The following is a 24,471-nucleotide window of genomic DNA, read 5'->3' on the forward strand; positions in this document are numbered from 1 at the left end:
CACCAGTCCTCTATGCTGCACCTACAGAAAAGGATACTCAGCTGGACACGGTGGCTCAAACCTGCAATCCCAGCGCCTGGGAGGAGAGGCAGGTGGGTATCTGTGAGATTGAGGCCAGCCTGGTCTACACGGCAAGTTCCAGGCCTGTCAGGGTTCTCAAAACCAAACAAACGAACGAACAACAACAAAAACATTGTAATAATAATAACAATAACTGAAGGGAGCAGGCAGAAGCAGCTTGGCCTAAGTACTGCCATTTTGACTTCAGACTCCATTTTACCTGTAAGGTGAAGTAAAGCTCAGGTTCCCAGCCCTAGGGGAGCTGAGAACTTTCCAATGGCTGACCCAGCTCCTCCCTAAACCATAGAAATAGTCGTTATGCATCTTTAGTTCTGCTGAATGAATCTGGCTGGTTGGACTGAAAGGCTTGCATTGTATGTCAGCTGACAGTGATGAAACACACAAGGAGGACCCTAATCCCTGATTTTGATTGGTGGAAACTGTAACAAATGTTTTCGATTTTTGTGCTTATAATCCCCGCTTCTGCCCCTGCTCGGGGCTGTCAGGAGGAAAAAGGTTCCCCAGTCCTTGTCCTGTGGCCCTGATGGGTCAGTGACCTGCTTATGTGGTCACTTATTAAAATCTTTGGAACCTTATGGTGCACAATGGGACAGATGTAACAACAACAATAATAATAAAAACTTGATGAAAGAAGGTCAGTGTCTATCCAGAGAAGAATATGTAGTACACAGTGATGACCGCACATAGAATTCTCCTTAGCAGTTACTAAGGCACAGCACAACATAAACGAGTCACCAAATACAATATGAAAAAGCATGTTTAAAAATACGGAAAAAGGCATGTTTTTCAAATGTGATTTAAATCAGGTGTGGTGGCACACACCTGTAATCCCAGCACTCAGGAGGTGGGATCCAAAGGATCAAGACATTCCAGGTCCTTCTCAGCCAACTCAAAGCCAGTTTGGGATACATGAGAACCATGTCTCAAAACACAAAAATAGAGAATTAAGTATGCAATTCTGTACAAACCCACTTGTGTGTAAAATGTAAAAACGCATTAAACTTGTCGACATATAGTCTCCTGACACAGCACACATAAGCGGGTTCTTCCTATGGATTTATAAACGGATTGGTAGCTCTTCTATTGCTGTGATAAAACAGCATGGCTGAGGCAAACTGACAGGAGGAGGGGTTTATTGTGGGCTCACAGCTCAGGAGGAAGAAGAGTCCATTACAAACGGTAAGAGTCCTTTACAGGGAAGCGCAGGGGCAGGCAGGCGAGGTGAGGTGACCGGAGCAGCAGCTGAGTGTTCTCAGCGAAAACTGCAAACAGGAAGCAAGAGAGCAAGCATCCTGGGAATGGCACGGACTTTTCACCCTCGAAGCCCACTACCACACAGCTCCATCAGCCACAGACCAAGTATTCCAACATCGAAGCTTATGGGAGGTCGGTGTTTAATGCAGAATTTTTGTACACTACGTGAAGACGTGTTGCTGTGATTAGTGTAATAAAAAACTGAATAACCAATAGCTAGGCAAGAGAGATAGGCAGGACTTCCGGGCAGAGAGAGGAAGAGGATGAAGGAGACATGCAGGAGACACCACGGAGATGCGGAATGAGTTGGACACAAAGAATGGGAGAGAGGTAAAGGCACGTGATACACACCTTTAATCCCAGCACTCGGGAGGCAGAGGCAGGCAGATCTCTGTGAGTTCAAGGCCAGCCTGGTCTACAGAGTGAGATCCAGGAAAGGTGCAAAGCTACACAGAGAAACACTGTCTCAAAAAACAAACAAACAAACAAAAAAGGGTTAATCTAAGTTATAAGCACTAGTGGGACAAGCCTAAACTGAGGGCTGAGCTTTCATAGTTAATAATCAGTCTTCGTGTCATCATTTGGGAGCCGGCGGCCTGACAGAAAGTCCTACTACAGGCATTCTCATTCAAACCATCACAGTATTTTCACTTTCTTATGTACAACTACCCATCACTTACCATCACATCTGAACTATTGCTGATTCCAAAGACAATCTATAACACGTGTTTGGTCTTTAAAATGCGGGCCATACATTCCTCAATACCATAGATCACTAAAACTGAGTCATATATATATACACATATATGACATATATGTGTATATATATATTATTTTTAAGACCAAAAATCAGCATCACATACATTAGAAGGAAGATTTATCTATGAAGGACCTATTGCGTATGAACTTGTACTTATACATCAGTAAATTATTGCCAGTGGCCTGTAGTGAGTTACACACCACTGAAGGAGAATGGCTTACGGTTCACTACAGCAAGGAAACCTGCACACCGAGAAACGTGAAGCTTCTCAAGGAGGCAGTTAGAGCTTCCTCTAGGATTTGGCCTTTGTGCTGCCCATTGGAAGGGCTAGCCACTTTGATGGGAGGTACTTCCTCCTCACGTGAGCATCTCTGGAAATACTCTCATAGACATGCCCAGAGAGGTGTTTCCTAAATGATTCAAAATGCTATCGAGTCCACAATCAAGACTAAATTAAACATCATACCACCATCTTTTTTTCCTTCTAATGCAGAACACAAGTTAGGATCTTTCGGTATTGTAGTAGTGAAAGGGAGAGGAAACTTCCGCCAACAAGGAGCGTTCCGTAGCAGAGTCTGTTGTGAAAGCACTTCTGCATGGCTGCTCTGCTCACAAACCCCAAACATCTCAGGGAGCAAAACATATTACACAAGATGGTTCAAGCTTCGCATATGTGCCACCAACAGATGATGGGTTCACAAACATGAGAAACCATGAGAAAGCCATTTCTTCTTTTTTTTAAAAGGGGGTGAGGGAGCACTGTGTGAGGGCATACACACAAAGACGGAAGGACAGATGAAGGGGAGGGAATAAATGAGTGAACGAACTCATAAATAAAACAACTCCAGAAAACACAGTGCTAGTCGGTCTGAAAGCTGAACCATGTGTGAACTCTACGGAAAGCCGCATGGATCAGAAAAGTCACTCTGCAAAGGCTTTCAGTGAGAAGAAACAGTACCAAACAATTAATTTATGTTATGTGACTCTTGGCACCTTAAAAAGAAATACAGTTAATACAAATGTGGGTGATAGAACAGTCATCTCCGATCCTAAATCATGTTTCCTCCCCAGGCAATTTCTAGAATCTGACCTCATCCTTCATCTCCACTGCACGCTCTGACAAACTCCTTACGTTCTCATTTGAATGTTCTTCTGTTGTTTGTTTTCGCTCTTGGGGCTCTTTTGTCTCTTTTGGGGGGCCGCTACCCAGCTCCCAAATAAAATTATCCCACCTACTTTTGCCTCTGGGCTTTTTCCTTTTCTTACTTCTGTATATCTTACTTTCACTCTTACTCTGTGCTAGCTGGGTGGCTGGGTGGCTGGGTGGCCCCTGGAATCCTCCTCTCCTTGTTCTCTTGCTCTTTCTTCTCCTCCTCCCAATTTCTCCTTCTATTTATTCTCTCTGTCTGACAGCCCCGCCTCTCCTTTCTCCTGCCTCGCTATTGGTCATTCAGCTCTTTATTAGACCATCAAGTGTTTTAGACAGGCACAGTAACACAGCTTCACAGAGTTAAACAAATGCAACATAAAAGAATGCAACACATCTTTGCATCATTAAACAAATGTTCCACGGCATAAAAAAATGTAACACATCTTAAAATAATGTTCTACATTCTTCTTTACATTTTTTTGAGACATGGTCTCCCTGGGTAGCCTTGGTTGACCTGCAACTTGCTATGCAGACGAGGCTGTCATCAAACTCTTTTGTTTGTTTGTTTGTTTTTGTTTTTTTGAGACAGAGTTTCTCTGTAGTTTTGGTGCCTGTCCTGGATCTCACTCTGTAGACCAGGCTGACCTTGAACTCACAGAGATCCACCTGCCTCTGCCTCCCGAGTGCTGGGATTAAAGGCGAACAACACCATGCCCAGCTTGAATGTTCTTAAACGGCACTCTGGTTAGTGTGTCTACCATGTCTTGTCCATGCAGACCTTTTTTAATTTGAAATTAAACTTATGTTTCTGATGTCTGTTATCTTGAATGTGAGATTTCACAGGCATCTGTGTTCATATGTCCAAACTCTTCAAGTTCTATACATGGAACAAATAAGAGATTTCACAGACATCTATGTGCATGTCCAAACTCTTCAAATTCTATACATTAAACAAGTGTATTTTATTGTATATCAACTAGACCTCAATAATCTCATTTTTAAGAAAAGGGAAATTTCATTTATTTATTTATTTACTTACTAAGTTCCAGGGATCAAACTCAGGGCCTTGCACATGCTAGGCAAGCTCACTCTACTGAGTTGCAACCACAGCCCAAAAAATTCTTTCTCTAACACAGGTCTAAATCACATCACTCTTTTACCCCAAACCCCTCACTTGCAGAAATACAGGCCAGACTCCTCAGCACAGTGCTCAAACTCCTCCCAAACCACACTCCCAACAGCCCAGTATCAGTCCTCTGAGACACGAGGTTTTTGTTTTTGTTTTTGTTTTTTTTATCACTCTACCCTCATTTAGGATGCTCTCACTGGAATAGTTTTTTAATCTCCTTTCTGTCCATTCAAACCCTCTCCACTCTTCAAAGCCCACCCCGAATCCTGAATGTTATAAAGCTTTTCCTGAATCCCTCCACATCTCCACATGCCATCAATACTAAACTCTTCTCTCCCTGCTTGGCATTTCCTTTATAGTGAACTACAGTCAGCTATAAAGCAAGGCATTTGATAAATGGAATTAAAAAAATAGCTTCTGTGTTGAACTGAACAGAACTGAGTTATTTTCAAATAACTTTTACTATAGAAACTTCAAAAATAGGTTAAAAATAGAAGAAATAGTACTCTAATAAATTCCCATGAGACTATCCCTGTGTGTGTGTTTTTTTCAGACTTATTTTTATTTTGTTATATAGGTGTTTTATCTACATGTATGTCTGTTCACCCTCAGAGGCCAAAAGAGGGCATTGGATTATTGCTGTTGGAGGTTTTTGCTCTTTTTGGGGGGACTTGCCACCCAGCTCCAAAATAAATCACACACGGAGGCTTATTCTTAATTATGAATGCCTGGCCTTAGCTTGGCTTAGTTTCTAGCCAGCTTTCCTTAACTTAAATTATCCTGTCTACCTTTTACCTCTGGGCTTTTCCTTTTCTCTTACTTCTGTAAATCTTACTCTTACTCCATGGCTTGCTGTGTAGCTGGGTGGCTGACCCTGGAGTCCTCCTCCTCTGGCTGCTCAACCTTAGATCTTCCCTCTCAGATTTTTCCTCCAATTTATTCTCTCTGTCTGCCAGCCACACCTATCCTTTCTCCTGCCTGGCTACTGGCTGTTCAGTTCTTTATTAGACCATCAGGTGTTTTACACAGGCACAGTAACACAGCTTCACAGAGTTAAACAAATGCAACATAGACAAAAGTAACCCACCTTAAAATATTTTACTGCCTTGGATCCCCTGGAACTGGAACTACAAATAATTGTTAGGTGCCTTATGAGTATTGGGAATTGAACTCCAGGACCTTCGGAAGAATAGCCAGGGCTCCCAACTTCTGAGCCATCTTTCCTTCCTCCACAAGGCTCCTTCTTTAAAAACATTTACAACTCAGTTAGAGTCAGGAATCTTGCTGAATTTGTGTGTGTGTGTGTGTGTGTGTGTATGTGTGTGTGTGTGAGAGAGAGAGATCTTTTTTTTTTTTTTTTTTTTTTTTTTTGGTTTTTCGAGACAGGGTTTCTCTGTGTAGCTTTGCGCCTTTCCTGGAACTCACTTGGTAGCCCAGACTGGCCTCGAACTCACAGAGATCCGCCTGGCTCTGCCTCCCGAGTGCTGGGATTAAAGGCGTGCGCCACCACCGCCCGGCGAGAGAGAGATCTTAACCTCCATGCACATGGACACATCAACAGTTACACTAATTTCTGGCTTAAACAGAAGATTAAATAAAATAAACAAAAAGGGGGTGGGTCATAGAGATAGCTCAGTGTTTAAGAGCACTGCCAGCTCTTCCAGAGGACCCAGGTTCAATTCCCAGCATTGACATATTGGCTCACAACTGGCTTGTGGTGCACAGACATACACATTCAGGCAAAAAACACCCATACACATAAAATAAAATTAAATAAACCAAAAGAAGATGTATTTATTATTTTTTTTATTTTATGTGTATGAGGGTTTTTGTTTGTTTGTTTTTTGTTTTTGTTTGTACATGTATATCTGTATACCATGTGCATGCCTGGTATCTGAGAAGGCCAGAAGAGGGCACAAGATTCCCTGGAAGTTACAGACAGTTGTGAGTTACTGTATGTGTGCTGGGAACTGAACCTGGGTCCTCTGAAAGAACAAGTGCTCTTTACAGCTGAGCCATCTCTCCAGCCCTGGTTTCTGGCCTTTTTACTCTGATAGTTCTAAACATCTTAAAATTATAACTTAAAGGTAAAAGTTTAAAAAGCATGCTCGCATTTTTTCAGAGAGATGAAGCACATTTTTTCTAGTCTCCCCCCTCTCCCTATCATTAGTCACACCTCAGAGTTTAGGTTTTCTATCAGGGCAAAGCAATCACTAAGTATGCATAAAATATTGGTTTGTTATTGTAATAATTTTCCTGGCTCATCTGACCTATGATGCACAAGACTCCAAAGATTAATATTTGGGGAGTGTTTATTTATTTATTTAATGTATATGAGTGCTTTAATGACTTTATGCCAGAAAAGAGCATCAGATCCCAGTATAAATGGTTGTGAGCCACCATGTGGTTGCTGGGAATTGAACTCAGGATCTCTAGAAGAGCAGCCAGTGTTCTTAACCACTGAGCCATCTCTCCAAACACTTTGGGGAGTGTTTATATGAGCCGAAAAACCACAAGCCCACATTTCAAAACTTGCTTTCCCAGAAGTAATTAAACACTTATAATCCCAGCACTGGGGGGTGGGTGGAATTTGAGGTATACAAAGTTCACAAGTTCAAGGTCACCCTTGACTACATAGAGAGTTTGAGGCAGCCTGGGATACATTACAACCTATCTCAAAAAACACAGATTACTTTTAAGATTCTTTATAGAGGGCTGGAGAGATGGCTCAGAAGTTAAGAGCACTTGCTGCTTTTGCAAAAGACCTGGGTTCAGTTCCCAGCACCTGAATGCCAGCTCACATGACAGTTCCAGGGGATCTGATGCCTTCTTCTGGCCACCAAAGGAACTGCACATACATGGTGAGCATACATACATGTAGGCAAACTACTCATACATGTCAAATATAAATAACCATTTTTTGAAATTTTATTTATAGGATAGTCATTTTTATTTCTTGGTATGATGTCACACTGTTATTTGATTATCCGTCTACTTCAGTATGGCAAAAATAATCAGATGCCAGTTTGAGGGCTTGGAGGTAAAACTTTAAAGGTAACTATATTTCTTAATGTCGGAATGAAGTCATTACAAGTGATTCTGTGTTTATAGTCTCCTGAAGAACTCTGTATGAAACCTATCAGGCTACAAGGACCCCATGATGTTAAATGATGGCACAGCATTGTCCAAATGACTTCAGCATTTGCCATCCAGAGCCCTAAATCTGAAGAACGACTAAAATCAAGTCCAAAATCAAGTCTTCATTTTTATAACTATATAAATGTCATCTAAATGTGTCCACCACTAGCTTCCCCCAAAGCAGCGTGCTATAAATAAGCCCACTGCATCTGCTCATTGATATGGATGCTGCTGGGATGTCTACTTGGGCTTAATTACAGACCACACACAATAAGAGATTTTTAGTGGCAAGTTTAGCACGTTAGCCGTTTCAGCTTTAGGGCGTACGTGCTGTACTTCTGGCTAATGATGGAGAAGAATTTGCAGCCTTAAATCATCTTACTACTTTTGAACGGCATCAATATCAGCACCATCCTCTTTGTGGTGAGAGTCCGTGATTTCAGCCGCTGAAACAGTGAAAGTCTTTAGACACACCGCATCAGAGTTCCCACCTTCCCCACCAGAGCCTTCTTCTCTCCTTCAATCATGTTCTACAAATGGTTCTACCGTGACATGCGCTGCTTTGCCAAGTTCTTTTGAGACCTGTGTCTGCGCCATACACGTCCTTCAGGATATGTGGATCTTGGAGCTGAGTCAGGCATGACGTCTTGTTCCTAATTGCTTCAGTCCACAAAGAAGGCTCCAATGAGCTTTTTTGTTTTTGTTGTGACAAAAATATAAGATTATTGTGCCTGTGGGGTTTTTTTTTCTGTTTTTCTTTAATTAAAAAAATTTTTATGTCTGCGTGTGTTTGCCTGCATGCATGCTTGGTGCCCATGGAGGGCAAACAAGGGCATATGATCCCCTGGAAATGGAGTTTCAGGCATGAGCTGCTGTGTGGGTACTGGGAACCGAACCTGGGTCCCCTGGAAGGGCAGGCAGTGCTCTTAATTGCTGAGCCATCTCTTAAATTATTCCCTGATCTTCTCATGAGAAAGAACTTCCGTCAGAATCCGGCAGCCGTAGCTTTTCCAGCCGGTCTTTGTGCTGCAGTGTGCCTCAGATGAGTGGGTCAAACACGACATTGACTCATTCTTCCACGGTTCTGTCCAAATCATCACTGTCAGCCTTTTCGAGGACACCAATTCCACCCATCCCGTGCTCTGAGCTTGCTCAGGTCTGTCTACCCCCTCAGTCCTCCACTCCTTCCTCTACAGTGTGAGAAGGACTGATTTCATCTGGAGGAGGAGGAGGAGGGGTCTCACAGATGGCTACCAGGCCATTTTCCTTTGACTTTGCCCTTTCTTTTTTTTTTTTTCTTCTTTTCTTTTCCTTCTATTCCTTTTCTTTTTTTCTTTTCTCTCTTTCCCTTGCCTGTACCACTGCCATTATCACCAGGCAGTGTTTTGAGAAAGACTATGCAGGGTTTGTGATATGTGCCAAGCGTGCCTCGCTTGATAGCCACGGGTCTTACAAGAACTGCCTATTATTTGCTTCTCTAGACTACTACTGATCAGTTTCAGGGTTTTCACACTCAAGACAGAACAAGGGGCTGTGGCTCCATCTAATGTGCCTTACAGCTTGTATTGACCTCATGACATCCACAGACAATGCAAGGTCGTTCTTCACGTCACACTGGATCTGCACTGCCGGCTCGTGACCGAAGTACTTGGTGGGATGCACTGGAAGCTGGTGCAGTGTGCCTTTGCAGCATCCGTCACGTCGGCTGTAACCATCTCCACTGCATTTCCCGGGCCTTCAGCCCTACTCTCAGATGGGGCATTCTGTAGCAACTGAACTGTTCTGACAGGCTGTGGTTGATGGTGACAGCCATGTTGGCTTATTACCAGTGGTGACTTTACCAGTAAGAGGGAAAGGTTGTTCATTGCAGTCTTTGGTATTTCTATCTGGAGACGGGATGACGTAGGTGATTGTGAGAGTTCCTGACCTGTGACATGAAAACATTCACCACTGAGGGTACACGCTTCTTGCTATGCTGTTCCCCAACAATGGCTGTGTAGCAACCTAGTTTGTGCTCTCTCTCTCTCTCTCTCTCTCTCTCTCTCTCTCTCTCTCTCTCTCTCTCTCTCTCTCTCTCTTTCTCTCTCTCTCTCTCAAAACAAGGCTTCTCTGTGTCACCCTGGCTTTCTGGAACTCACTCTACAGACCAGGCTGCCCTCAAACTCAGAGATCCGCCTGCCTCTGCCTCCCAAGTGCTGGGATTCAAGGCATGCGCCACCGCCGCCCGGGCAACTATTTTTCATCAAATAAAGACATAAACCAAATGGTTCAGGACTGAGAGGAAGACTCGCAGGAGACTGTGTTCAGAGAGGCAGATGGGTGACACGCAGAGGGTGTGGGGCAGCCTGGCAGGTGCTTCCTCAAAGCAGTGGGAGGGAGTATCACCTATGTCTACATCCACACCTGCCATGCTCAAGCTGACAACTTCTAGAATGTTCTCACTCTAACTTTCTGGGGGTTTTATTAAGGTACGTTTCTACTCTGATTCATAAAGCTATTCTTCCATTTGAGAATTCAATTCTTTTTATTTTTGTTGTTGGTTTGAGATAGAATCTCACACAGCCTAAGCTGGGCTCCAAATTATTAGAGTGGACGCTGCCCTTGAACTCCTGATCTACCTGCTTCTGCCTCCCTCGAGCTTTGGAACTACAGAACTACATATTCTGAATCTTTGCTGCTTGAGAAAAACAGATTGGTAGTAATCTGGTTAAGATCAGAACACACCAGATAGTAGTGGCACACGCCGTTAATCCCAGCACTCAGAAGGCAGAGGCAGGCAGATCTGTGAGTTCGAGGCCAGCCTAAACTACAAAGCAAGTTCCAGGATAGCCAGTGGTACACAGAGAAATCCTGTCTCAAAACAAAACAAAACAAACAATAAACAAACAAACAAAAAACATCAGAACTCAGCACTCAAGAGGCCTCAGAGGCAGGCAGATCTCTGTGAGTTTGAGGCCAGCCTGGTCTACATAGTTAGTTTCAGGACAGCTTGGGCTACATAAAGACACCTTGTCTCAAAAACCAAAAAGCAGTAAGTTTAGAACTCATTCACTATGTTGCTTCTGATTTCTGTTGGCACCTTTGGTAAAGATGACCATAAATTCTTTGTGGTTCTCCACATCAAGAGATCCAGATTATTTTCACTCTTCTTGAATTTGTGCTGGATGCTCACACCACTTAACCAATGGGATGTGGTGGGCGTGGCCTCCTGCCATTGGCAGCTTCCAGTTTTGCCTCATGGGACTCACTTATGGGACAGGAATGCCCTGCCTTAGAATCCAGCCACTGTGTTCTGAGGAGCCCAAGCCACAAGGAGAAGCCACCTATAAGCAGGCCACAAGTGAAGAAGCTGTGGCCAGTGTCTCCAGGAGGCCTCTTCAGCCAGCAGCTAGCATCTGAGGTCATGTGCATGAGCCATCTTGACCCAAACACTACACCCACGAGAGTCACACAGAAAAACAATCACAAAGAGCCCAAACACAAAACTGCAATCGTAAGATGGCCATGCAAGAACAGATGTTAAAATTACTATAACCTGTTTTCATGTTGATTGGAAGTCTGTTGGACCCTACTGGAGGAAGCTGAAAATTTGCCATTCCAGGCTTCTGCACACAGAGGCGCATATCTTGCTTCTTAAATACCCTGTTTTAACCTTTATGGTAGAACGCATACCACCCTGCCACTCTTATTTACAGCTACTGATACGAATGTGGTATTTGTGTGATCTTGTGAAACAAAACAATATTCTTTTACTGAAAAAAAAAATTAAACTAGGCAGAGTGCAGAACATGTGTAGTCACTGGTATTCAAGAGGCACAGACCAGAGAATCATTTGAACCCAGGAGTTCAGGACCATTCTGGGCATCACAGTGATATCCTGTCTCAAAATAAGGCCCATGTAAACACTGTTTTCCACCAAGAAAACCTTTCCATCTCCATGCTCTATCTTACTGTGTATATTTTAATTTTTCTTTCTTTAAAATTACATTTGTTATTTGCCTTTGTTTGTTTGAGGTAGGGACATGCCACAACTTGAGTGTGAAAGTCAGAAGACAACTTACAAGAGCTGATTCTCTCCCCTCTTCTTCTACCATGTGGGAAGCAGGACTTGAACTCAGGTCATCAGAGTTGGCCGCAAGCACCCCTACCTGTTGGGCCATGCTGCTGGTACACTTATTAGTTAATTAGCTAAATACTAATGAGTATTTAACACAAGGAGGGATAAGTTTGTCACCATTTTTTTTTTTTTTTTTTTTTTTTTTTTTTTTTTTTTTTTTGTTTTTCGAGACAGGGTTTCTCTGTGTAGCTTTGCGCCTTTTCCTGGAACTCACTTGGTAGCCCAGGCTGGCCTCGAACTCACAGAGATCCGCCTGGCTCTGCCTCCTGAGTGCTGGGATTAAAGGCGTGCGCCACCACCGCCCGGCTTGTCACCATTTTTATCCCATTTGGAAGCTGCTCCTCACTGATATTCTCTCTCTTTTATTTTTAATTTAATTTCCTTATTTTATGTGTATGGGTATTTTGTCTGCCTGTGTCCATGCACCACCTGGGTGCCTGGTGCCCTGGGAGGTCAGAGGATGTCAGATCCCATGAAATTGTAGCTGCTGATGGTTGTGAGTTGTCGTGTGGGTACCTGGGCTTTGAACCCAGATCCTCTGTAGCAGCATCTAGTGTTCTTAACTACCTCTCTACAGTCTGCCACTGATATTCTTTAAGTAACGTAAGTTAGGAGTGCTGTCTACTACATCACAACTAGATAGAGAAGTTAAGATTTTACTGAGCAAGCGTGCTACAATTTGTAACCATTTTATTTTTGCAAATGAAAACTCAAGTTAGCTGCTCAGATCTTAGAATATTCTCTCCCTTAGGTTTTATGAAGCTCACTTGCCAGTTTTTTTTTTGGGGGGGGAGGGAGTTTTTTGTTTGTTTGTTTGGCTGGCTTTTGGGGTTTGTTTTATTTTGTTGTTTGTTTGTTTTGGTTCTTCAAGACATGGTTTCTCTGTGTAGCCCTGATTGTCCTGGAACTCACTCTGTAGACCAGGCCGGCCTTGAACTCACAAAGACCCACTTTGCCTCTGCCTCCTGAGTGCTGGGATTAAAGACTCATGCCACTATGGCTGGCCCTATCTGCCAGTTTTTTATAGCTTACTTGAGATAAAACTTATGCACCACTAAATCCACCATTTTGAAGTATACAATATACAATATTCACAGAATAGTGTAGCCATCACCACCATGTAATTTTCTAAAATTTTCATCACATCTCAGAAATACCCCTACACTACTATTTTTCTGTCTACAGAATTACTTATTGGGAGAATAATCTAAATGGACTCCTATAACATGTCTCTTCTTGTGACAAAGTTCTTTCTTTTCATATGTTTCAAGGATCAGAGCTGTTATAGTATGTGTTACTCTCCTATACCATGGATTACTTACCCATTCACCTACTGAAGGACATCTTGCTTTCTTCCATATTTTAGCAACTATGACTGAATTGCTATAAACAGCTTTGTCTGGGTTTCTGTATGGTATGTTTTCATTTTGTTCAGGTAGATACAAAGAGTACAAGTGCTGGGTCACATGGTATGAGCACACTTAGTTTGTTAGGAACTGCCGAACTGTCCTCCAAAGAATCCACCACCCTTCATGCCTGATGGCAGTGAATGAGAGGTCCAGCTATTCCACATCGCCACCAGCATTTGGTGCTGTCCCGGTGTCAGCCATTCTAGTAGGCATGTGACCACAGTGCTTGTTTGAACTTTCGATCTCCTAATAACGCTTGATGCCGAACTTTTATTCTTTACTTGCTGTGGCAGTTTGAATGTAATTGGCCCCCATAATCTCACAGGGAGTGGCACTATTAGGAGGAGGTACGGTTTTGTTGGAGTGGGCACGGCCTTGTTGGAGGAAGTGTGTCACTGTGGGGGCAGACTTTCAGATATCCTATGCTCAGTTTTCCTATGCCCAGTGTCTCAGTCAACTTCCTGTTGCCTGCAAGATATAGGACTCTCAGCTATTCCTCCAGCACCACATCTGCCTGCATGCCACCATGCTCCCCACCCTGATGATAATGGACTGAACCTCTGAAACTGTAAACGAGCCCCCTCAATTAAATGTGTTCCTTATAAGAGTTGCCATGGTCATGGTGTCTCTTCACAGCCATAGAAACCCTAACTAAGACATTTGTCATCTGTGGGGCTGTTCTACCTAGAAGTTTGGTCAGACACGATTTTGCACATTTTAAAATCAGGTTGTTTGTTTTCTTGTTTGGTTTTAGAGGTCTTTGTTTTCTGTATCAGTCTTTCATTAGGCCTATCTTTTTTTTTTTTTTTTTTAAAGATTTATTTATTACATATACAGTGTTCTGCCTGCATGTATCCCTGCAGGCCAGATGAGGGCACCAGATGTCATTACAGATGGTTGTGAGCCACCATGTGGTTGCTGGGAATGGAACTCGGGACCTCTGGAAGAGCAGTCAGTGCTCTTAACCCCTGAGCCATCTCTTCAGCCCCTAGGCCTATCTTTTGCAAGTGTTTCTCCCAGTCTGTGGCTTGTTTTCTCATTCTCTTGATGATGTCACTGGCAGATCATTGCCTTCTTTCTTTTCACTTTTTAATACATTTATGTGTGTGTGTGTGCACAAATGTTTCCACAGCATGCCTTTGTGTATGTTCGAGTGTGTGCATGCACTTGAGCATTTGATGGTCAAAGGACAACTTACAGGGCTCTGTTCTCTCCTTCCACGATGTAGGATCAAAAACTGACCTGAGGATGTCAGTCTTGGAAGCCAGTGCCCTCATGCCCTGAGCCATCTTCTGTGGTGGTATTATGTTCCCCAAAATATTGTACACCCTAATAAACTTATCTGGGGTCAGAGACAGAACAGCCACTAGATACAGAGGCTAGAAAATGGTGGTACACATACCTTTAATCCTAGCACTCCAGAGGTAGAAATCCCTTTGGATCTCTCTGAGTTCAAGGCCACACTGGAAACAGCCAGGCAAGGTGACACTCGCCTTTAATCCCAGAAAGTGAGCCTTTAATCCCAGGGAGTGGTGGTAGAAAGCAGAAAGGTTTATAAGGCGTGAGGACCAGAAACTAGAAGCATTTGGCTGGTTAAGCTTTCAGGCTTCTAGCAGCACAGTTCAGCTGAGAGCCATTCGGATATGAGGACACAGAGACTTCCAATCTGAGGAAACAAGACCAGCTGAGAAGTTGGCCAGGTGAGGTTAGCTGTGGCTTGTTCTGTCTCTCTGACCATCCAGCATTTCACCCCAATAACTGGCCCCGGGTTTGATTTTATTAATAAGAACTTTTAAGATTCCTGCTACAATCTTCAAGCCCTGCTTTTAATTTTAATGAAGTTCTGTTTCTTATTTCTCCTATGGATTGTGTCTTTGGTATTGTATCTAAAAAGTAATCAAGCCCAAGGTCACTTAGACTTCCTCCCATCTTGTTTATCTACAATTTAGCTTCTTTCATTTGGTCTGCAGTTGATTTCAGGTCATTTTTGTGAGGTTTTGTTCAGATTTCCTCACATGTGGACATAGAGTAGCTCCAGCACCACATGTTGGAAAGACAATACTGCTGCTGCTGCACTGTGTTGCTCTGGTTCTTTGTCAATGATCAGCTGACTAAATCTATTTGGATCTCTTCTGGGATGGGATATGACCCACCAGTGTATTTGTCCATTCTATCAGACCTACCACATAGCCTTGAACATTTTACATTTTACATTTACTTTGTGTACTTGGGGGTGGGGAGTGTGTGCCAGGGCTTACATGTGGAGGTCGGAGGGCAACTTGCAGAAGTCAGCTCTCTCTTTCCACCATGTAGGATCTGGGAATCAAACTTGGGTTCCCAGGCTTGGCAGAAAATGTCCTCACTCACTGAGCCATCCATTTCGTTAGTCCACTGAAGATACTTGAAAAACATCATTATTATTATTAGTGCACGTGTGTCTGTGCTGCGGCACATGTGTGGTGGCCAGAGAACAATGTTGTGGAGGTGGTCGTCTCTTTCTACTTTAACGTGGGCTCTGGGGCTCAGACCCACCTTGTCAGGCTTGCCCAGAAGAGTTTTTACCCGCTGAGGCAGCTCACCCGCCCTGCCCCATTCTCTTGATGGTGTAGGTTTATAATAGGACTTGAAGTCAGATAGTGTTAGCCCTCCTTCTCTTCTGACACTGGAGTGGTTATTCTGCATCACCTGCTTCACCCTAGAAACTCCAGAACCCGCTTGCTAGTAAACCGATTAGGATCTTTCTTGTGCTTCCATTAAAGCTGCATATCAAATGGGGGTGGGGGGGGTGGAGCTGGCATCTTACCATTCTGAATCTTACTATTCATGAACATGGGCTGTCTCTCCTTTTATTTAGTTCTTTAAAACTATTTTTCATGACACTTATTTGTGTGTTTGTTGGCACACAGGTGCCAGTGCCGGCATGAGGAGGCCAGAGGACAACCTGTGGTAGTGGGTTCTCTCCTTCCATCACGTTGGCATTATGTGGGTTCCTGAGGATTAAGTCCTCAGACTTGGCAGCGAGGGCCCTTACCCACTCTGCCACCTCCAGGCCCTATTGAGCTCTTTGCCCTCTCTCCTCAGTTCTGCACTGTTCTTCACAGATCTTCTACGTGTTGCTAGACTCACAGCTGCATTTCACTTTGGCAGCACTCACGTAAATGGCATCGTTCTTTGATTTCAAATCTGCTCGTTGCTGGTACGAAGGAAAGTGACCAATCTTTGTGGATTAGGACTGTATCCTGAGGCCCGGGTATAATCAGTTCTTCCCGTGGTTTTTGTCTTTTTTTTTCTTCAGGTTCTCTACATACTCAATCACGTCCTCTGTGAACAGTTTCTCCGTCTCCCTTTTCAATCAGTATGCTCCTTTTTTCTTCTTATTGCAATAACGAGAACTTCCACCAGGATTAAGAAAGGGTCCCAAGAGGGGACATCCTTGCCTTGTTCCTCAATGGGAACACTTTCAAGATTCTTAGCATTAAGTATGATATCATCAATAGACTTTTTGGAGATACTGTTTGCAACTGGGAAATCTCCCTCTATTCCTGCATTTGTTGTTTGGGTTTTTGATGGTTTTTTTTTTTGGTTTTGGAGGTTTTTTTGTTTTGAGAATTTTACATATGTTAAATTTATCAAGTGCTTTATTATTATAACTATTGGTATAACCATGTAGTTTTCCTTCTTTAGCCTGTTGCTACTGTGACAGGACAAGACAGTGCAGAGGGTGGTGCTCTATCTTGTATTCTTGCTGAGGCCATTTTAGGCTTAACTAGAATTTAATGTCCTTGATGAGAATCCCCGTGGAAAATTACCCAACTCCATGTAGGTCATGATGCCCAACAGGGCATCTTAGCTTCCATTAACTGCCGGCTTGCATTTTACACACACACACACACACACAGAGTTGCTAAATGAGATGCCAGAATGTGGTTTGTTCGTTTGTTTGGTTTTTGAGACAGGGTTTCTCTGTGTAACTGCCCTGGCTGTCTTGGAACTCACTATATAGACCAGGCTGGCCTTGAACTCACAGAGATCTGCCTCCTGCCTCCCAAGTGCTGGAGTCAAAGGTGTGTGCCACCATACCCGGCCAGGACGTGGTTTTTGCCTTCAAAAACCCTGTGTTCTGGACACTCAGTGCTACACTTGGGTCCAGGATGCCTGAGTGTAATCCCAGTTGGCTGGAATAAAGACTTTCAATGGACTACAAACAGCATCTGAATGACGATGGGCTCCCTGTTAACACTCTGGAGGAAATCAATTACTTTCAAACCTAGACACATCCTATACTGCATGGGGTAGATCTCACCTAGCCTTGGTATGCAATTATTTTTCGCAATTTTCAGATTCTATATACTAATATTTTACTGGACATTTTGCATTTATGACTGCAAGGAATATTGATGGGGAGGGTTTTGTTTTGGGGTTTTTTGTTTTTTTGTTGTTGTTTTTAATATCTTTGGGTTTGGCTCCAGTTTCTACTTTCTGAAAGAGGCTGTAGAGAATTGGTAAAACTCCCTCCTTAAATGTTTCAGGTAACTCACCAGCGAACACCTGCGGACTGGTGCTTTGTCTCTGGAAAGTTATTAGCTGTTGATTCAATTTCAAATTTTCTGTCACTGATTTATAGAAACCAGGATTTGAATTAGGGACCTGAAATCAAGAATTAACTGCAAAACCCCAGTGCAAAGTTCACACTCATCAGTAGCTGATTTAATTTTTTTTTTCCTCTACAAATGAGATTCCTAACAGGTGTAGGAAAGATGGGTTGAATGGCATTTTTCAAACAGCAAAAGAGGCAGTTTCAACACACTGTAAAGACGCCCAAATGCCTTCGGGCCCAATCCTTTTAAAAGGTTACTCTTTTAGGCTCAAACTCTAGAAGCGAGTTCATTTTTCTTCCTGTTCCTCCCCGACCACACTAGCTAAAATTGCCTTAACGACCTTGAAAGAAAGGACCTCTCACGCCTCATCTCCTCTACGGCAAAAAATAAAATAATAAAATAAAGCAAGACAAAGCGAGGGATGACACTCTAGTTTTTCCAAGCCTTTTACGTGTGGATTTTGCAGAAGCCGTTTGGCCCAGGAGCCAATTCCCGCCTCCTACTTGCTACCGTCTGACTCCTGCTTTTTTTTTTTCCTGGGATTTCTCCACATCCTCTCCCGCTATCGCCGGCTTCTGCATGTCGGATTGCACAGGACCCCTTCCGTCCACAGAGCCCGCCTCCCGGGGTTGCTCTCACCCAATCAGAGCTCAGGCAGGAAGTTGCCCAGACCCCCCCCCGCGACACCCAACTTCCAGGGGCTTAGCCCCGCCTCCACCACGTGACCACCCACCCTGCCCATCTCTCACTGGAAGGCTCCAGAGAAGCCCCGCCCCACGCTCGCTGATTGGTCGCTGTTTGCACGGTCTCCTGGGTAACGGGAACGCGGTAGCCTGGCGGGGGGGAGTTCTGGTGCGCCTGCGCACTGACAAGATCGGGGGGTACCCCTGGAGCCTGGAAATGAAGGTAAATAACTTAGAAAAGGCAGGGGAGTGAGAAGACGCGGCCGCCGCTGGTTTCCTCGGAGCGCGCCTCTCAGTAGTTTGTGTCCCCGTCCCTCCGCAGGAGTGCTGAGGGGTGGAGGAACGCTCCCCGGGAGCGGGAGGGAGGGGATGGGGTTGTAGGGATGAGGGGAAAAGAAGCTCTGAAAGCAGGCGGAGAGGGAGGCCTGTGCCCTCTGGAACTCAGGAGAAGCCTGATCTGAGGATGCCCGAACTTCTCAGCCGTGGGGACGGGGCGCTCTGGAGGTAACCCGATGCCTCAAGCTGCCTTGTTTCTGTGGCCCAGAGCCCTAGAGAGAGTGAAAAGACTCCAAAACTTGAACTGTGGCCCGTCCAGTGTATGGATCCCCGGTCCCTGGAACACATGACGGAGAAATCCGCACGCTTGTGTGCGTCGTCCTCTGCACGAAGGTTCTCTACGATTGGGTTTGTTGTGAATCCCACAGCTGCAGCTTCTTTGCTCCTGTGATTTACCTCAGAGATTCCTACCCCGCCCTGCTCTGGCAAAGAAATGGAAAAGCTGATTTAAAATGGTTTTAGCTTTCCTAAAGCTTCACTGTCGCTCTTGTGTCAATTGGATTGACAGATAATTCTGCATGATTCACTGCAAAAAGTGATTCACTTTCCGATATGATGTATCAGGAAAGTGGAAATAACTTTTTTCTTTATAGCTGAGAATCCTGTGCTTGAGCGTTACAGCGGCTTACTTTAATGTCTGTAATAAGTAAGAACCAAACCTTTGGGTTTCAGATTGGGAAGCTGTAACTTTCATTTTTGAGTTGTACCTAGAGCGGCTATAAAGCTCTGTGGAAGAAAACTAACCTGTAAGATCACAGCCCAAGACAGAACTGCCGTGAAGGGAATAAAGTAAGGTTTACGGAAAATGTAGTCATACAGTTGCAGAAGATGTTCTTAAGTACCTGTGTATGTCCATGCTGGACAAAACCTGTGTGTACTTGAATCATAGCGCATCTCTACTTTAAGTTGTGACCCCAGGACACTGGCGTTCAGGAGGTGGATACAGAATGTGTTCAGAAAGCATTGGAAGAGTTGCAATAGTGTGTAAGCTGCATCTACCTAGATAAGGGTATCCTTGTTTAATCTAAAGCATTTAAATCTAATATTTTTCACTTAGGGTCATGTTCCCAGGTATTCTAGATTTGAAATCTGATATAAGAATAATATAAATCAATGAAATTTTGAATTTTTAACTTATAGAAACTATAAGGTTGTTAAAGAAAAATATAAAATTGTGATAGTTTGTTTTGTTTTGCTGAGTATCTCCAAAATTTATTTCAACATATAATCAACAGAAAAATTACCAGTGAAACCAACATTGTTGCCCACACCTTGGGAGGCAAAGGCAAACAGATTTCTGTGAGTTTGAGGCCAGCCTGATGTGAGTTCCAGGACAACCAGAGCTGTACACAGAAAAACCCTGTCTCAGAAAAAAAAAAAAAAAAGAAGAAGAAGAAGAAGAAGAAATAGGTTTAACTTGTGGGTAAAAGAAGATAATTTTAAAGGAATTGTAAGCATCTTAGATAGGTCTATCGTAATCATCCAAGATTTTTAAATAGTTGTTTTGTTAAATTTAATCCCCTAAATCTGTGTCACAATTAACAAACTTATGTTTAAATTCATTCAGTGTGCACAAAGCACTATGACACCTTTTTTTTTTTTTTTTTAAATAAAGTTAACCATTGAAAACATTTAAAAGCACACAGCTTCAATCCCAGTGCTCAGAAGGCAGAGGCAGGTAGATCTTTGTGAATTCGAGGCCAGCCTGCTCTACATAGCAAGTTGCTGTCCAGCCAAAGTTACATATTGAGACCCTGTCTCAAAACAATCAAACGAAAGAAGTTGTGTGATAATGTCTTTTATCTTGAGGTCTGTTCTAGTCTCTTGTTGCTGTGATAAAAGTACCTGACAGAAACAATTTTTGTTTTTTTTTTTTTTTTTTTTTTTTTTTTAGGGGAGCAAGGTTTATTTCAGCTCACAGTTCCAAATTATAGTCTGCTAAGTAGGGGAGGCACGGTGGCAGGAGCTTATAGCAGCCAGTCATATCACATCTTCAGTCAAAAGTAGAGAGAAACAGATGCAAACATGCCCACTTGCTTGTTCTCAGGTCATTTCTCTTATACAATTCAGGGAATGAATGGTGCCACCCACAGTTGGGTGGGTCTTCACACATCAACTAACTTAAGACAGGCCAACCCAGTGTAGACAGGCCCTCACTGAGACCCCCTTCCCAGATGACTCTAGGTTGTGTCAAGTTAACAATTAAAATCCATCCTGCTGTACAGACTGCTTGTGTTTGATTGACTGGTTGATTTTTTTTTGTTCATTTTATTGTTTGTTCGATTTTTTTTTTGTTAGTTTTGAGACAGGGTCTCACATTGTATCCCTGGCTGACCAGTAACTCACTGTGTCGACCAGACTGGCTTCACACTAACAGAGATCCCTCTGTCTGTCAAGTGCTGGGATTAAAGGTGTATGCCACCGTACCTGGTGCTCATTTGTTATTTATTTTTTTAATAAACACCATCATTCATTCTGCAGCCTACACGTCTGCAGGATTAAAGTTTGGCATATTTTCTGGCCAATCCATAATTGTTTTGAAAATGTAAACATTGTGTTTATTTTTTAGCGTGTTTTCTCCCTGCTAGAAAAGACTTGGCTTGGTGCTCCGATACAGTTTGCCTGGCAAAAATCATCAGGAAACTTCATTGCAGTAACTGGGTAAGAAAAGAATGACTATTTTAAATAATGGTTGTATACGTATGTATCCACATCTAACCTGTGCCCATACTGTTTCTTTAGTGTGAATTCTTGTGTGATAGTTGAAATATTCAACCCCATTAACGTCACAGTTTACAGAACCTTTTCCTTGATCATCACTTTTTAAAGTACAAATTAAAAAGCTGCCATGAAAGAACACTGAAGTCACCTGAAATAGAGCCAATTTTTTAAATTCATGGATAAATAAGAGAGATATTGAAGTAACTTTTATATTCTGCTTGCTTTCAGAGCTGATTATATTGTTAAAATCTTTGATCGCCATGGCCAAAAAAGAAGTAAAATTAGCTTACCTGGGTAAGTACAGGGGTGGATCAAAACGTCAAGTTTTGTTGCCTACAAGATTAAAAAAAAAAAAAAAGACTGCTGCCTTAAAATTAAATCACATGAATAACCCTACCTCCTCTTGTTTTCTCTAGCTATAAAGGGTTTTTTCTTCATGTTAAAGTTAGTAAAGCATGTGTGTGGCACTTGAGTTAGAGTTTGTATCTGTATACATAAATACTCACATATGCGGATACGTGAGTATGGTAGATGGGTCCAAAACAAGGTTCCTCTGGGGCTGGGGATGCTTGAGCGTTTGCACACAAGCATGAGGGCCAGAGTTCAGATCCTGAGAACACCCGTAATGCCAGGACCAGGGAAGAACGGTGACTGGCCTGGGATTGCAGCCTTGGAAAACGAAGACAGGATGGATCCCTAGTGCAAGCTAGCCTCTTAGACTAGCCATATAGGTGAGCTCTGCTTCAGTAAATAAGAAGAGTAATTGAGGATGATCCCTGCATGAGCCTGAAGCCTACACACACACACACACACGTGTACCCGTACACATGAAAACATGCATACACATATAAACACCACACACATGAACATGGAAAAAAATTACACAATAAGGATTTTTCTATTAGGAATACCCAACCTGTATTTCCTTTGGTACTTCCTCTCCGGAAATGATTGGAGGACAGTCACTTTGCGAATACTTCTTAGAGAAGGAAGATGTCTCCGCTTGCAGGATGCCGTTCTAAATGCACCTGTAGACTAGGTACTTTGAATGGTTCAGTGTTACCGTCTGACTCTGCAGACAGACTCGGCGCATGCTCACATGTGGGGACTCCCTGCCCTCAGGAGACTTGTGCGGCTGTGCTTGTCAGTGCTCATCTGCCGTCCATAGTTTGCTGACCACATTTCCCAGTCCTGTTGTTCACCTCTCTTGGCCTGGCCTCCCTCGCCTGCTCTGCCCTTCCTGCTGAGGCTGGTGGGTTTTCGCCATCGCCCGCACTCTGCACTGTCGCTTCTGATTTCTGTATTTTGGGGAATGAGATGAAAATAGTTATTCAGTGTTTATGCCTAAAGGAAGGCACTCAGTATAAAAGGAAACCGTGTGAGTTTAATTGCCCAGTCTCAGTGACACCTGCTTTGGTTGCGTAAGACCCGCATCTGAATTCTGCTGCTGGATTCATAATAGTTGGATTCGACTAAAAAGGATCTCCAGACAAATAAAATGCTGTCTAATTGTCAGTCTTTAATTGGCAAATAATTTTATCAACAATTTGAAAATTTTCCTCTTCTATGCTCCTAAAGTTTTCGAGATAGTTAAAAGAAATTAGGGTCCCCAAACACATCTTAACTATTTGAAGAATAAAGTAAAATAAAGTAATTGCCAACTTAAATGTAAATCAAAGTGTGTTTTAGCCACGAACAAAGAGTGCCCAAATGAAAACTAGCATTATATAAATGAAGAAGTCTGTTTTTTGGGAATTGTAGAAATTATAAAGTTAAAAACAGTGTATCTATGCATTATATATTTATTTTACACAACATGTATGATTTTCTCCTGGTTTTGGTTTTGAAATAGGATCCCATGTAGCCAGGCTTGCTTTGAACTCAGTATATAGCAGAGGATGACCTTGAACTCCTGATTTTCCTCACTTATTCTAACAAGTTCTGAGTACTCAACTGTGGTGGTTTAAAAAAAATGGCCCCCAAAGGGAATGGCATTATTAGGAGGTGTGGCTTTATTGGAGGAAGTGTGTCACTGTGAGAGTGGGCTCTGAGTTCTCCTGTGCTCAAGCTACTCCCAGTGCCACAGTCCACTTCCTGTTGCCTATGGATCAAGATGTAGCCAGCACCATGTCTGCCTGCACACCACCGTGCTCCCTGCCATAATGATAATGGACTGAACCTCTGAACTGTAAGCCACCACCACAATTCAGTATTTTCCTTTATAAGAGTTGCCATGGTCATGGTCTTCATGGCAATAGAAATCCTGACTAAGACACCAACTATCTTAGTTAGGGTTACTATAACACTGATAAAACACCATGACCAAAAGCAAGTTGGGGAGGAAAGGGTATGTTTGGCTTACACTCCTGTACCATTGTTCATTATTGAAGGAACTCAGGACAGGAACTCAAACATGGCAGGAACCTGGAGGCAGGAACTGATGCAGAGGCCATGGAGGGTGCTGCTTACTGACTTGCTCCCCATGGCTTGCTCAGCCTGCTTTCTTATAGAACCCAGGACCACCAACCCAGGGATGGCACCCCCACACACACAATGTGCTGGGCCTTCCCCCATCAATCGCTAATTAAGAAAATGAGCTGGGCAGCTTTAATCCCAGCATTCAGGAGACAGGGTCAGGTGGATCTCTGTGAGTTCAAGGCCAGCCTGGTGTACAGAGTGAGATCCAGGATAGGAACCAAAACTACACGGAGAAACCCTGTCTCGAAGGAAAAGAAAAGTGCTCTATAGGCCGGCCCACAGACCATCTTACAGAGGCATTTTCTCAGTTGAGGTTTCCTTCTCTCAGATGATTATAGTTTGGGTTAAGTTGACATAAATCTAGCCAGCACAACTGACCCTTGTCAAGTTGACACCCAAACACATTGCGTTAAGCCACAATCTTTTCCTTCTTGTTCATCCCCAAGATCACACATTAATAAAGACATAACAATATAAAACATTTTACAAACTTAAAAGATCCCACAGCCTTACAAATTTAAACACTTTTAAGATTTGTCTCTTTAAAAATATCCAGTCTCTTTTAAAATCCAAATTCTCTGTAAAACCCCCAAATCTTTTTTTTCCCTTTCTTTTTA

The 24,471-nt window shown here is 43.1% G+C and overlaps 1 protein-coding gene across 2 annotated transcripts in view; it reads left to right on the forward strand.

Moving 5' to 3' along the window:
- Positions 1-18,442: 18,442 nt before the first annotated feature.
- Wdr19 (WD repeat domain 19) overlaps positions 18,443-24,471 on the forward strand; it is a 65,467-nt gene continuing 59,438 nt past the window's right edge. For both annotated transcript variants that reach the window (XM_052734989.1, XM_052734990.1), the window contains exons 1-3: positions 18,443-18,542; positions 21,225-21,316; positions 21,605-21,670. In XM_052734989.1, coding sequence (XP_052590949.1) covers positions 18,537-18,542; positions 21,225-21,316; positions 21,605-21,670 — 164 coding nt within the window. In that variant the 5' untranslated portion in view covers positions 18,443-18,536. The remainder of the gene's footprint in view (positions 18,543-21,224; positions 21,317-21,604; positions 21,671-24,471) is intronic.

The sequence above is a fragment of the Peromyscus californicus genome, unplaced genomic scaffold (genome assembly GCF_007827085.1).
Source record: "Peromyscus californicus insignis strain IS unplaced genomic scaffold, ASM782708v3 Scaffold_13__1_contigs__length_99412109, whole genome shotgun sequence".
Lineage (NCBI taxonomy): Eukaryota > Metazoa > Chordata > Mammalia > Rodentia > Cricetidae > Peromyscus > Peromyscus californicus.